Source organism: Hydra viridissima, unplaced genomic scaffold (assembly GCF_058129835.1).
Source record: "Hydra viridissima isolate aposymbiotic clone 2 unplaced genomic scaffold, HvirCarnegie_v1 scaffold_8, whole genome shotgun sequence".
Taxonomy (NCBI): Eukaryota; Metazoa; Cnidaria; class Hydrozoa; order Anthoathecata; family Hydridae; genus Hydra; species Hydra viridissima.
The window spans coordinates 14,337,501-14,352,331 of NW_028324307.1; the positions used below are offsets into that span (position 1 = coordinate 14,337,501).

Below are 14,831 nucleotides of genomic sequence, written 5' to 3' on the forward strand. Positions count from 1 at the left end.
GTGGATCAGAAGGTATGTCTTTATATTAGCTTATATAAATTGTTTTTTAACATATTATAATATATGTTTACATATATTATTAAGGTCTATCAATTAAGTAAAAAAGTGAAGGTTTATAATATTTTTATAATATATATATATATATATATATATATATATATATATATATATATATATATATATATATATATATATATATACACACAGCGTTAGCCAGGTTTAAAATATATATATATATATATATATATACACAGAGCGTTAGCCAGGTTTAATATATATATATATATATATATATATATATATATATATATATATATATATATATATATATATATATATATATATATATATATATTCATATAATGCATATAATTATAGCATTTTATTAAAAGGGACATCGACTTCTAAACACTATGAGAAAACCTTTCAAAATTTTGGGGATCAGGAAAGTAAGGTTTTGGTTAAACTATTTGTTTGTTGTTTTTTAAGTTTTATTACTTGTTATACATTGTATATGTGTTAAGCATGAAGGCTTTAAAAAAATACATATTTTATATTAGAAAAATACACACTTCTACCTTTTTATGCAGATAAAGGTTTTAAATAACGCTGTTTCCCGTGACCTTAATAACACAGCACAAAAATGTGCTAGAATACCGTTTTTACAGCAATCAATTCACCTACAGGGATAAATAATATGAATGTTTAAAACTTTAACTCCAAATATTTGAGTTCCATAACACCTTCATCCATGTATGTCTTCAATTTAATAACTAGATTGTGTTTTTGAAACCAGTCTTCCAATAAATTCCAAATGCAATGAAATATTATTTAATTATTTATGTATGTTTATAGAGAAGTTAGCAGCTTTGGAATCCAGAATAACAGAACTGGAGCAAAAAAATAAGTTTTTAGAAGTTCAAAGTTTTTTGGAAAATGAAGACATTGTTGTTCCCCCTGGCCTTCCAATGGAAAGTAAGGAAGATTTGGAGAGGCTTAACCTTATCCTACAGATGAAATCTGAGATGGCTCTCTATGTAATTTGAAATTATTTTTTATAGTATGTTTCTACCAGTCTACAGGTTGTGTTTAAACTTGTAACTATTATTTTATAAGATCAAAGATAAGTTTTTTTATAAGTCTTATAATTGTAATTTATGAAAGGTAATTTAATAATACCTTAGTTATAGTATACCGCATTACATTTTCATTTACCTTAGAAAAAATAATTTAAATTAAAAAAGTTGTAATATGTAGCATTATTTGTTTTTAGGTCGAATATCTGCGTTCTATTGGCGGTAAAGTTGAACGTCCAAAATACATACGACGTGTGTTGGGAGCCATGTTTTCCAAAAATTTTAGCGTTTTATGCAATCTAAACGGATCTTCAAGTAAGATGATAGCAACTGGAATGGGCAAGATTAAGTTGCGATGTTATCATTTTGTGTTAAAGTGCTTACTATGTAAGTATTACTAGTTATGTAAATTTTTATTAAAGTCAACTGTATTATTATATTTACAAAAATATGTTTACAACACTAAGAAAGAATATAATATGTTAGCACTTATGACAATTACCAGTGTTGTCATTAGTTGTGAATTTGTAAGATATTATATTGTCCCTTGGTGACTTGAACTTATCAATGCCGTATTTTATTGTTAACTAGAGATGTTAATTGCCAATGTAAACCATGATTTATAAGTATTGAACTATATGATTCTTAAAGAGCATATAAAAGTTTTTCTTGAACCTATAAGCTTATTGCTCTCGGTTATCATATGCACATATTTTTAAAACTGCTAACCAGTTAATGTAATTCTTGATTTGCAAAGTATACGTATAAGAACTTAAAAATAACTTAAGAATAATTTATATTTAAACAAAAAATAAATTGAGTTTTTAAATTTATTTTCATTTTATTCTTTTAGCAACAGTAAGAATTCAGTATCTGAATTCCAAGGATAAAGATATTTACCCGATTGTTTCAAGATGGTTTCAGGGCGCAATTGATCAAGGAGATGGGCGAATAAATAGACAGACGAAAAGCAAGATTATAAAAGATCAGTTGCAGTTAATAAATGAAAAGAATATTTAGTTATTATTTTCTTTTGCAAATTTATAAAAGTTTATTTATCTTGATTTTATTTATAATTCTAATTTTTCTTAATTATTATTAATAATATCTAAGAAATCGCCACGTTTTTAAATACTACTGTTTTAAAATATTGTTTTTAATTAAAGCTGCCAATATTAATTTCAAACCTTTAATAATATTTACTACAATAATATAATATTTTTTGTTTTTTATTTGTAAATATTTTTCTTTAATGGTCTGGAAATAAATGTGTAATGATAAAAAATTGGTTCATTTTGTGTATTCAACTAAGTTATCTATAAATGATACAATATTTTGTGTGGACAGTTGTACTGTTTGACTGGTAAAATCTGATATACAAACAATCACTATTAAATAGAAAATTAAATATTAAAAAGCAAAGTTATACTTTGTTATTAAGCAATATTCAAAACATGATTTATAACTTTTGCACTTTCAATTTAAGTGCAAAAGCGAATTTAAAAAATCGCGAAAAAAAATCATATAGTTGGGCCGGTAATGGTGCCAACTGTTAGCCAACTGTTTTATTACTGTTGGGCCGTTAACGGCAAACAATTGTTTAAAAACAGTTGGCTAAGTGTTGGTAAAAGCGTTACGTTTTTTTCACGGTACCAACTAAATAGCCGACTGTTGGCCCAACTGTAGCTAATAGTTGGTTATTAGGATCGGGCCAACTACTTACCAATTGTTCGATGTTTACTGGGTACTTTTTAATAAACTGTATTTTTGGCATTTTAATACGTTTATAACTTTTTTCTGTAATATAATAAATGCATATTTTTTTATTTACTAAATAAATGTAACTTAGCCTAGATAAAAAACAAGGTGCAGCTTATTTATTTGATTTCAGAAAAAAAATATCAGCACACAAAACTTGAACAATTTTCATTAAATTGAAAAAAGTACTACTTTTATGCCATTATAATTTTTTTCTGATGTATAATAAACTATGTATAATTTTAGAACTATAATCTTTGCCATAAAAGTAGAATTAAAATTTAAAAAATCTTCATTTATTGTTTAACAGAAAAAATATATACATCGTTAAAAATTGCCATTGATGGAAATCGACAAATTTTGGGCTTAATTAAAATAGTCAGTAAAATTTTCTGATACCTTGTACCAAACTAATAATGACAGCAAATAATATTCATGTATAGTATATTATTTAGCAAATAAAAGTTTTCATTTATTCAGTAACATGTTAAAATGACACCTATTAAAAGATATGAGCGTTTATATATATATATATATATATATATATATATATATATATATATATATATATATATATATATATATATATACCCAGCAAGCACACAACGTTGAAACAACGTTGAAATAACGTTGATCGACGTTGATCAACGTTATTTCAACGTTGTGTGCTTGCTGGGTATATATATATATATATATATATATATATATATATATATATATATATATATATATATATATATATATATATATATATATATATATATATATATATATATATATATATATATATATATATCTGTGTGTGTGTGTGTGTGTGTGTGTGTGTGTGTGTGTGTGTGTGTAAATTAAAGTAAAATGTAGAAAACTTTAAGCCATAATTAAAGAATTTTTTTTAATAAAGTACTTAGGTTTTTGTTTTTCTTTCATAGTATGTGTTAAATTGAAGTAAAACATCTTTAAAAACATATTTAGTTTTAAATTATTATAAACACTTTAAAGACATTGTAGTCACTAAAGAAACTAGTTTATAAGCATTTGAAATTTTTACTATTAACTCTTAGTTTATAGTAAAAATTTATTATTATTCAGGCATAATGACTAACAATACGTGTTCATTAGGTGATCATTTAAATCAAGAGTGCCACAAATTATCCTATGTCTCAAAGTCAGATGTTTGTGATATAACACATGAACATAAATATTTGCTTAGCGTGAGAACAGGAATTAGTGTACAAAACTTGAAGACAATTTGCACTCATCATGAAATGGAATATTTTCGATACTATGGCAATAATTTTCGTAGCTGTTGTAATCCTCTGAATCTTCACACAAAGGTCATTAAAAAGAATTTAACCCCTATAACTCTTGTTCATCACAGCATCCACAACTCCCTAATTCCTGGCCAAAAGATATGTTGTCCCTGCTTAAGAAAGCTGAGAGCAAAAAATGGAATCAGTGTTGAAATAGAAAATGATCCTGATTATATAGATGATGGACATATAAAAAAAATGTTGAAGATCTCAACATAAGTTTAACATCGTTTGGACATTCCCCTATAATTAGCAAAAAAAGAAGCTATGAACAACTTCAAAGTAGAGTCAAAGTTAAAGTTCGAAGGCTGAATGAATCAGTAAACTCTGTTAATATCATTGAAGCCAGTGATGCAGAAACAACTCTTAAAGCAGAATCATTAGACTATTTTGTTATGAAGTTAAGGGAGAAGTATGACAGAGAAGTTAACATAACTGAAAAAATAAAATTGCTGACACTTGTCCCAATACATTGGACACTTGAATTTACAATGCAAGAGTTTAACACTACACAGTATATGGTAAGAGAGGCAAGAAAACTAAGGGATGAAAAAGGCATACTTGGAGATCGAATATTGGAAAACAACAAACCAAAGAAGTTGACACCTGATGTTACTAAAACAATAAAAGAGTTTTATGAAAATGAAGAAAATTCTCGTTTACTTCCCGGCAAGAAAGACTATATTAGTGTTAATACTGATGTAGGAAAATCACATAAACAAAAAATTTTAATTCTATGCAACTTAAAGGAACTTTATGCTGCGTTCAAATTAAAATACCCAGAAATAAAGGTTGGTTTCTCCACATTTGCCAGTTTAAGGCCTAAATGGTGTGTTTTGGCAGGGTCTTCTGGTACACACAGTGTTTGCGTATGTCAGTATCATGAAAACCCAAAACTCAAACTTTGTGCTCTTGATAGTACCTTAGAGCTAAAAACCATGATGGCTATACAAGTATGCAGTGTAAATTCAGAAGAATGCATGCTCCACAAGTGTGAAAACTGTGGCGGAGTTAACGCTGTAAAGATGGAACTGGAAAGATATGCTACAAATAGTGACACACTTTCAAACAATGGGTAAATGTTGACCGCAGTGAATTAACAACAATCACAGAAGATGCACATGTGTTCATTGAAAATTTAAGTCTCGATATTTGGAAACTATCCATTCATGAATTTGTCAGGCATAGACAAGCTGCATACCTTAGAAATCTGAAGGATTCTCTACCGCAAAATGAAATTCTGGTTATAGGTGACTTTGCCGAAAATTATACATGTATTGTTCAAAATTCCATACAAGCAGCATACTTCTCAGCCACTCAAGTGACATTACATCCATTTGCTGCCTACTACAACACAACCAATGGCTTAACATCAAAATGTTACTGCATACTGTCAAACTCCATGGATCATAACCATGTTGCAGTTCACTCATTCCTTAAAGAACTTTTACCAAAATTCAAATCATTGGTTTCAGAATTGAAACACATTCATTATTTCAGTGATGGATCAGCTGCACAATACAAAAATCGGTGAGTAATCTATACCTGTAATAATAGGCTTATTAACAACCTTTGTAAAGCTGTACAGCATACATTTCTACGATTTTAGATACAACTTAGTGAATCTTGCAAACCACAAACACGATTTTGGTGTAGAAGCCTCCTGGAATTTTTTTGCCACAAGCCACGGCAAAAATGTATGTGACGGTATTGGAGGTACTGTGAAACGAGTGTTGTCTAAGTTATCACTCCAGGGACACCTTCTTAACAATGCTGAAAGAATTATGAACTGTTGTATTGACAAGATTAAAGGAATAGAGTAAGTACTTTACACTCACTAACTGTATTTTATTTTGAATCAATAACATTGTTACAATTCAACTTCAAACATATCATGAATATTTGTTCAAATACAAAAATAAAATAATAATAAAATTGAAATAAAAAAATAAATGATAAAAAAAAAATAATTAAAAAATGGTAATGAATGAAAAAGTATGAAAAATAATTAGTAAAAATGATATAGTAATGAATAAATATGATTTTTAATTTTAGATTCATCTATGTTGATAAGTTAGCTGTTTCTCAATGCCAATCATTTCTACAGACTCGATACCAAAAGATGACTGATCCAATAAGAGGAACCCGATCTTTCCATGCCTTTCGAATAACAGATAATGGTCTTGCTGCTTATACTCTCAGTGAGCATATCAATGGAACGCTTGTTATTCCAGTTAAAGAAAGCTTATTTAATAAAAAAAAGTAAATATAATTTTAATTAAAAGAAATAATAGCAATAACAATAAACAGGAAGCATACATTTTTGTAATTTATTCCTTTTTTGAAATTTCAGAAAAATCAAAGTATGTGAAAATATACAATCCACTTCTGTATCCAACACATTGACTGACATCAGGTGAGGCAATATATATTCCGATAAAATATGAGAAATAAATTATTAGTAAACTATTTATAATTGTCAATAACCATCATAACTATGATTAGTTTAGTTGATGATCAATTTTTTAACAATGATGTGCAATATATTAAATTATGAATTTAATCAGATATTCAGTCATTACTTAACATGTACAGCCTATTTTTATTTAATAATCTAAGACATTCATAATTTTATGTTGAAGAAGATTAGTTTACTGTCTAATCTTTATTTTTATATATAAATTTACTTTTCAGCATGATTCCTGTTATGGGAACCTGTGACATGAGCTCAAGAAATTCTGGGGAAGCCGAAATTGTACCCTAAAAGCACAAATAAAAGACAATTTTATATTTTTTGATTTGAAATAATGTATGGATGGCATCATTACTTTTGTATTGTTGAATAAAAATGTTTTATTGTAATATCAGTTTATGTAAAAATATTTCTAAAAATTAGTTATGGCGGAGATTAGTGTGCTAAATTATAAGATTATGTCATAATATATAATGGCCTGTCATTTTAACATGTTACTGAATAAATGAAAACTTTTATTTGCTAAATAATATACTATACATGAATATTATTTGCTGTCATTATTAGTTTGGTACAAGGTATCAGAAAATTTTACTGACTATTTTAATTAAGCCCAAAATTTGTCGATTTCCATCAATGGCAATTTTTAACGATGTATATATTTTTTCTGTTAAACAATAAATGAAGATTTTTTAAATTTTAATTCTACTTTTATGGCAAAGATTATAGTTCTAAAATTATACATAGTTTATTATACATCAGAAAAAAATTATAATGGCATAAAAGTAGTACTTTTTTCAATTTAATGAAAATTGTTCAAGTTTTGTGTGCTGATATTTTTTTTCTGAAATCAAATAAATAAGCTGCACCTTGTTTTTTATCTAGGCTAAGTTACATTTATTTAGTAAATAAAAAAATATGCATTTATTATATTACAGAAAAAAGTTATAAACGTATTAAAATGCCAAAAATACAGTTTATTAAAAAGTAGGCTTCCATCGCAAATCTTTTAATGCCGATAATTTAGTAACGGATAATGCAAATGCATTGAAATTTTCAAATTGTTCATATTTTATTATTATTAACATAATTTCAAAAGAAGAGCAAAATCTGAGACATAGTGCCACCAACTTTTTGTTGAATTCTACTGGAATGACCCAAATCTTAAAGAAAAAAAAAAAACCACATAAAAAATGAAAATCGATTTACCTATTTATAGTAACCTATTTTGACGTGGCAGTTAATATAAACATTTATCGAAAATGTAACTATAAAATCTGTTTCGAAGTGCAAAGGATTAACAATACTAAAATAAATTAAAAAAAAAAAAAAAAATCAAATTAAGATATAAACTGCATTTTTAGCATGTTGGCTTTTAGTAAATAAATAAAAGCAGTAATTTCCAATAATGAAACTACCTATTATTCATTTTTAACAATAGACACCAACGTGAAGATAAGCCAAGCAGTTTATCAACACAAAACATCACAACAATAACACATAACAATAGAATATTTACACCCTTGATCCTAAAATCCAGCGAAAATAACAAACCAAATTAAAATATGAAAGGCAAAAGTAGAAAACCAATTTAAAGTTAACTATATATTTATCTTTTTACTAAACATATAACTACATAAAAGTATATTTGTTTTTATATTCAATATTAGTTATTCAATTACTTCAAATTTAGGACATGAAAACACCCTAGATTTAAAGATCAAGGTTGCATACTCTCCCATACACATTACGCTAAACATTAACAGACATTGTGTTTCCAGAATAATTAAAAAGGCGAGACAACACAACCTAGCTCTAAAGCAGTAAAACCGCCTGACACTAAATGCTGCCAAGTCACACCTCTGCTATAAGTACACCGCTTGGCTGGCAAGGTTATCAATCTTGCTCAATATAATGCCAACTCACACCACTTTGAAAACATGGAAACAACATAATTTAAACATATTCACAGCTGTAAACAAATATGGTTTCATATAACACATATAAACATATTAAATGACAGGTATATTTATCAAAAACTATGAAAAAAATATTAAAGTAATAAAAAAAATATAACCTTATTCGTGTAACACTTTTCACCTACCATATCTTGAATGAGATGTTTATCAATTTTGAAAAACAAACTATTAAGTGCCCTAGTTCTTGAACATGCAACATATAGTTGACCATGAGAGAAACACGGTTTTTTGAGATATACCCCAACTCTATCAAATGTTTGACCTTGACTTTTATTAATTGTCATTGAATAAGCCAATCTGACAGGAAACTGACGCCGTTTCAGAACAAAAGGTAAATTAGAATTTGATATTCAATTAATTTCAATTATATTGTATGTGTATTAAATTTGCATTCTTTTTAGATCTAAATATTTAGATTCATAAAATATGGTTTTTAAGTGTTGTGTCTCAGGATGCAGAGGTAACTACGATGTTACAAAGTCTGTGAAAGTTTTTCGCCTTCCAAATAAAAAAAATCTGGATGAACGAAAAAGATGGATAAGTGCTATACCTCGAGATAACATTCCAGATGGCCCAAATACTTTTATTTGTGAAGATCATTGGCCTAAAAACTATGAAAAAGTTTTAGTTTACGGAAAGTTAAGACCAAAATATCCACCATCTGTATTTTCTTCTGTAAACTCAAGTCAAATTCCAACTCCACAGGCACCACCAAGACCAACAAGTAAAGCATTACCATCTTTTAGAAGTATTGTGCCTGATGAAATTGAGGATTTTGTAAAAGCTGACAATATTTCATCCTTTGATGATTTGTGTGAAAAAATAATGTCTAAATCTATATCTTTTTCTTTTTCAATAATATCAAATATCTATGAAAACTGTTTACATCTTCAATCTGCTGATATATTAGACAACTTGGGTGTTCCAAAGTTTATTTTATAAAATAAAATAAACTTTGGATAAAAAATGATTTATCCTTTGAAAGCTACCACTGTGGTATTAAGTGCACCATAAAACCTCTTTCTTACAACCATATAAGTACTATTAACTGTATTAGTTGTCTCCATGCTGCAATACACTATCTGAATTCATTACCAATTGATCACAAAAAAAGTATTATTATTGAACAGATGTTAAGTATGAACTCCTTAGTGTTTATTGGTGAAAAAAAATATTCTCCTGATATGGTTGCCAGGGCATTTGAGTATTTTTCACTCTCAAGAACACTTTATTCTCGATTATGTGATGACTATGAACTACCAAGTATATCACTGATGACAAAATTGACATCAAAAGTTAGAAATGTTGGAGATGATGATTTTTTAAAGTTGTATTTTGACAAATGTTCTATTTCTCAAAGACTGGTCATTCTACTAATTGATGAAATTTATGTTAAACCACAGTTAACATATCAAGGAGGGAACATTTTTGGTAAATCTGTTAACTCCCCAAATGAATTGGCAAAAACAGTTTTGGGTTTAATGATTTGTTCTTTGTTTGGTGGAAAACAGTTTTTGTATAAAGCATTACCAGTAACAGGTTTAGATGCTAAATTTCAGTATGATCAAACAATGCAAACGATTGAAACAATAAAAAATTGTGGTGGCTCTGTTGTTGCTATTCTTTGCGACAATAATAAAGTAAATAAAAAGTTTTTTGGAATGTTTAATCTCCGTAATACTTGGTGTACTAATGATAATATTTTTCTTCTTTATGATTTCGTTCATTTAATAAAATCTATTCGTAATAATTGGCTCACAGAAAAATGCCAAGAACTATGTTTTACTTATGAAGGTGTTTCAAGAACTGCAAAATGGTCAGATCTTAAAAAACTTTTTCAACATGAAAAAGATGCTATTGTAAAACTGTCTAAACTAAATGAAACTGCAATTTTTCCTAAACCAATCGAACGTCAAAATGTGTCAACTTGTTTAAGAGTATTTTGTGATGAGACTGTAGCTGCTTTAAAAACTCATTCATCCATAAAAAATGTTGATGACACTACAGTTTTTTTTATCTATTTTTATTAAATTTTTTAAAATTGTTAACGTTAAAGGACTTTATGAAAACATTTGTACTAGAGATGAAAATCGTGCTGTTTTTTCATCAAACAATGATGAACGATTGAACTTTCTTTTAAATTTGGCTGATATGGTCGAAAAAATGGCACCTGAAATACATGGTCAAAGAATAAAAAATTTAACCAAAGATACTTTTCGTGCTTTTTCCCATACGTGTTGTGGAATGGTTGAACTAGTGAAACATTTACTAATTACAAGTCATAAGTATGTTTGTCTTGGACATTTTACTAGTGACCCTATTGAGAAAGCATTTGGAAAACTTCGCCAAGGATCAGGTGGTACCTATTTTATAAATGTTCAGCAAATATTGCAAAAAGTTGACATAAAAAAAACAAAACTTAAATATTGGTATCATAGCTAATGATTTAGAAGTTTCATCAAGTCATTTGTGTGACAAATGTAATTATGTAATGCAAGATGATACTTTGTTAAATGTTTTTCATAATCTTCCTGTTATTGAAAGCGATTTGTCTAAAGAAATTAAAATATCTTTGGTTTATATTGCTGGCTATGTCAGTAGAGAAGATCCTCCAGTTGAAGATACATCATTTTGTTTTGACCAATTTGGAGAATATATCAGAGAGATTAATCATGGTGGGTTAACTTTGCCTGGTGATAACATCTGCCATTGGATATTTTATTCGTACATTTTATTTCACCATCTTTACAAATGTGTCTGTCGTGTTAGCTTATCTAACAGTTTCTTGATGGTATCTGACTTTTATGGATTTACCAATGTTTCAAAAAAACATTGTAGAATCCTTGCCAATATATTTTTTAACAATTATTGCCATCTTTACTCCCCGCGATCTTCAAAGGAACCCAAAATGAAAATATTGAAACTATCTTAAACGTGATATATATAATATTGTTTTTTTTAACTAATTGTAGTTTTATTTTGAAAAGTTATGTTGTTGTTTTTTTTCATAAAGATGTTTGAGGTTTTAGTACTATAAAAAGTGAGTCTTTACTATGTTATAATGAAATGCGGTTTGCATTTAATAAACGATTTTTTTCATTTAAGAGGTTTTATTTGTTACAAAAACCTTTATTTATGATAAATTAATTACTATCTAATGAACTAATGAATCTATTTATTAAATAACCTAAAAAACGAATGCTTCCGTAAAAAAAAACAAACTCGCCTACAGTTTTTTTAAAAGCCGTACGTTTACTCGGCCTGTCACTATAGTAGGCCATGGTTTATACACAATTCTACTATATCATTTGTTGAACATTTTCATCAAAATTTTCTAGATTTAAGCCAATAAACTCATCAATAACAGGCAGATTGTAATCAGTCAGCATTTTACCACTGATTAATAATCTTTTCAATTTGATGAAGAGTAGCTTGTTCAGCTATTAGAAGTGGGACTGAGTGGTAAATGAAATCTTCTATCATAAAAAATTTGTATGTATTCCAGAGATGTAAAGGATTGTCAGATTCACAAAAGGTCAAAGTAATTGAAAACAACTGTCTAATTTGCTTTGGCATACGTGTTAAAACCGCCTCAGAAAGAATATTCTGCCATTCAGTGTCATCTTGCAACAGACCTTTCAAAACTCAAGCTTCACGAAACGTTTCAAGGACAATACCATTAACAGTATGCACATCCTCCCAAGATGTTGCTCCTTTTGCTTGCAAAAGTAACAGTCTAAGAAAAAACAATTCTCCAGTTGGATTAACTTTATACATTCTTACTATCACCTTATTACCACCCCTTTGTCTAACCTTCCATTTACAATGTTTATCATTAAATATAAAGTGAAAAGGAATGTCTACATACGAATAGCAATGTGCTCTTTCATTTTCAGTATTTAACTTAAACCATGCCGTTAGGTGCCTATCATGTTTAGCTGCACGATCTAAAGCCATTTGTTCTGCTCCTTCTCTAAAATACACAAATTGATTTTCAGGTAGATGTTTACCAAGTCACAGCACTCTGAAAACACGGAAACAACATAATATAAACATATGTACCGACTATAAACACAATAAATGTGCTTAAATATGTATATAAGGTTAAATATATTCCTTATATACATATTTAAACACATTTTTAAAACAATTATATAACACATATTAACACATACACAAACAGTAAAAAAACACTTTACATTATTATAAAAACATTATTATAAAAACATATTGATAAAACAACTATAAAGCACTTATTACCACATACACATACATATCAAAAAAGCATATATGCAAACAATAAAAGTGTGCAAACAAAAATTTTAAAAATGATGCGAGAAAATTTAAAAAGATACAAAATATATATTTACAAACAATACTCTTTACCTTATTTTTTTTCTTCATAAGAACTGTAATCCTCATAACAAAATTTAACCTTTTCATACAATAACATGTGACATGCCATGTCAGTGTTGGCACAAAAGTTTAATTTACTTTTCTAAATTTTCTAAAAAAGAACAAAAATAGTTAATAGCATCACAGAAATTTCAATGTAGTAATAACCATTTTATGGAAATAGCATTAGTATAACTTTAAATAACATACATACCCCTATTTTCCTACTAAAGTATAAGATAATAAAAACAAAACTGCAAAAAGAAAAACTAAAACAAACAAAATATAAACGATTTAAAAAATTAAAATCCTTTCTACTTTATCTAATAAAAATTTAAATCCTTTCTACTTTATCTAATAAAAATTGAAATCCTTTCTACTTTATCTAATTAAAATTTAAATCCTTTCTACTTTATCTAATAAAAATGTATATATAACTATTTTATATACTTACTTCAATTATAAGATGATCTTAACGATTGTTATTTATCTTCATATGATTCTTTATGTAATATATCTAAACTAATAATTAGATTCCAAAAGGAAGAAAGTTTTAACCCTCCGTCGGGCGCAACTGATCTAACAGGCACATGCTTCATTCATTTGTTACTTTCTCCACACCGGAGCGCTTTTAAATCTAGATCTTTCTAGTAATTTCCTGTCTTTTTAAGACTTATAAAACCCTCTCACTTAGTTACTTAACAGATAACGCAAAGTGTATTAATTGACCTGTGTGTTCTGATAGGCTCATTGCGCCCGATTAAGTCATTTTATTTAGGTAGCTATTTTTTAATTTTTTTTTTTCAGATTTGTTGATTTCGCACATTTTAAACTAGTAATATTAAACTAACTGTGCGTATTTCATAAAAATAAATAGAAAATCTTCAAATGGCCTAATATGCACATTGCGTCTGATTATGTCATAATTTATTTATTAAAGAAAAATTTAATGGCATCTCAATTTGATGAGCTAAGGAAGTTACTTGAGGAAGAAGTTGAAGAAGAACCTGCACAAATTGAATATTTTGCAGAAGAAAGTGATATTGACTCTGACGATGAAGTTGAACAATGCATTCTTAATTCAGAAACTGAGCAATCTGAAAACGAAACAAAAGAAGATGACAAAGAAGAAGGAAACTCTTTTATGGGCAAAGATAAAAAAACGGAGTGGCTAACTAAACCACTAAAAAAAAGTCGACGTCGAAAGACACACAACATTTGCACTCATCTTCCAGGAGTAATTGGAAATGCAAAAAATGCCAAAACTCCATATGAATGTTGGAATAATATTTTTAATGACAATATAATTGAAATGATTGTCACATACACAAATATTTATATTGACTCCGTAAAAGATAGGTTTGTGCGGCAGAGAGATATCAAATCCACTGACATAATTGAGGTAAAAGCATTCATCGGACTATTGTATTTAGCAGGAGTATATAGAGCAAATCGAATGAGTTTGGAAGATCTTTGGGGAAAAGAAGGTGATGGCATTGAAAAATTCTCTCTTGTTATGAGTCTCAAACGGTTTAAGACACTTATTTGTTGTCTTCGTTTTGATGACCGAAGAACTCGAAACCAAAGACAAGAAACTGACCGCCTTGCCCCAGTTCGAATAATCTTTGAAACATTTGTCAATAATCGTCAGAAAAGTTTTAGTCCAGGGGAAAATCTTACTGTTGATGAAATGCTTCCGGGATTTCGAGGTAGATGTCAGTTTCGGCAATACATACCCTCAAAACCAAACAAATACGGTATAAAACTTTATAGTCTAGTTGATGCCAGGATGTTTTATACTGTCAAATTGGAAATTTATGCTGGGCAACAACCACAAGGC

At 28.1% G+C, this 14,831-nt stretch overlaps 2 protein-coding genes and 1 long non-coding RNA gene across 7 annotated transcripts in view; 2 read left to right on the forward strand and 1 right to left on the reverse strand.

The window, feature by feature from the left end:
• LOC149885248 (uncharacterized) overlaps nucleotides 1–2,203 on the forward strand; it is a 12,159-nt gene extending 9,956 nt beyond the window's left edge. Inside the window, exons 7-11 of one of the 5 annotated variants that reach the window (XM_090095456.1) lie at nucleotides 1–12; nucleotides 393–449; nucleotides 856–1,037; nucleotides 1,274–1,463; nucleotides 1,930–2,202. The exon at nucleotides 1–12 is cut by the window's left edge and continues 21 nt beyond it. In XM_090095456.1, the coding sequence (XP_089951582.1) occupies nucleotides 1–12; nucleotides 393–449; nucleotides 856–1,037; nucleotides 1,274–1,463; nucleotides 1,930–2,096 (608 nt within the window). In that variant the 3' untranslated portion in view covers nucleotides 2,097–2,202. Of the gene's footprint in view, nucleotides 13–378; nucleotides 450–855; nucleotides 1,038–1,273; nucleotides 1,464–1,929 lie in introns of those variants that run through there. The other 4 variants (XM_090095454.1, XM_090095455.1, XR_016454855.1 and 1 more) reach the window with 4 other exon arrangements.
• Nucleotides 2,204–5,226: 3,023 nt separating this feature from the next.
• Nucleotides 5,227–7,705, forward strand: LOC149885250 (uncharacterized). The gene is made up of 5 exons (XM_090096574.1): nucleotides 5,227–5,674; nucleotides 5,754–5,963; nucleotides 6,200–6,406; nucleotides 6,498–6,560; nucleotides 6,839–7,705. The coding sequence occupies exons 1-5, from the start codon at nucleotides 5,547–5,549 to the stop codon at nucleotides 6,906–6,908; spliced, it is 678 nt and encodes a 225-aa protein (XP_089952700.1). The 5' UTR covers nucleotides 5,227–5,546; the 3' UTR covers nucleotides 6,909–7,705.
• A 4,034-nt stretch (nucleotides 7,706–11,739) lies between these two features.
• Nucleotides 11,740–13,549, reverse strand: LOC149885251 (uncharacterized). The gene is made up of 4 exons (XR_016455209.1): nucleotides 13,446–13,549; nucleotides 12,983–13,103; nucleotides 12,465–12,569; nucleotides 11,740–12,332 (listed from the first exon to the last, which is right to left on the reverse strand). It is a non-coding gene; the product is annotated as an uncharacterized LOC149885251 (long non-coding RNA).
• Nucleotides 13,550–14,831: the final 1,282 nt, after the last annotated feature.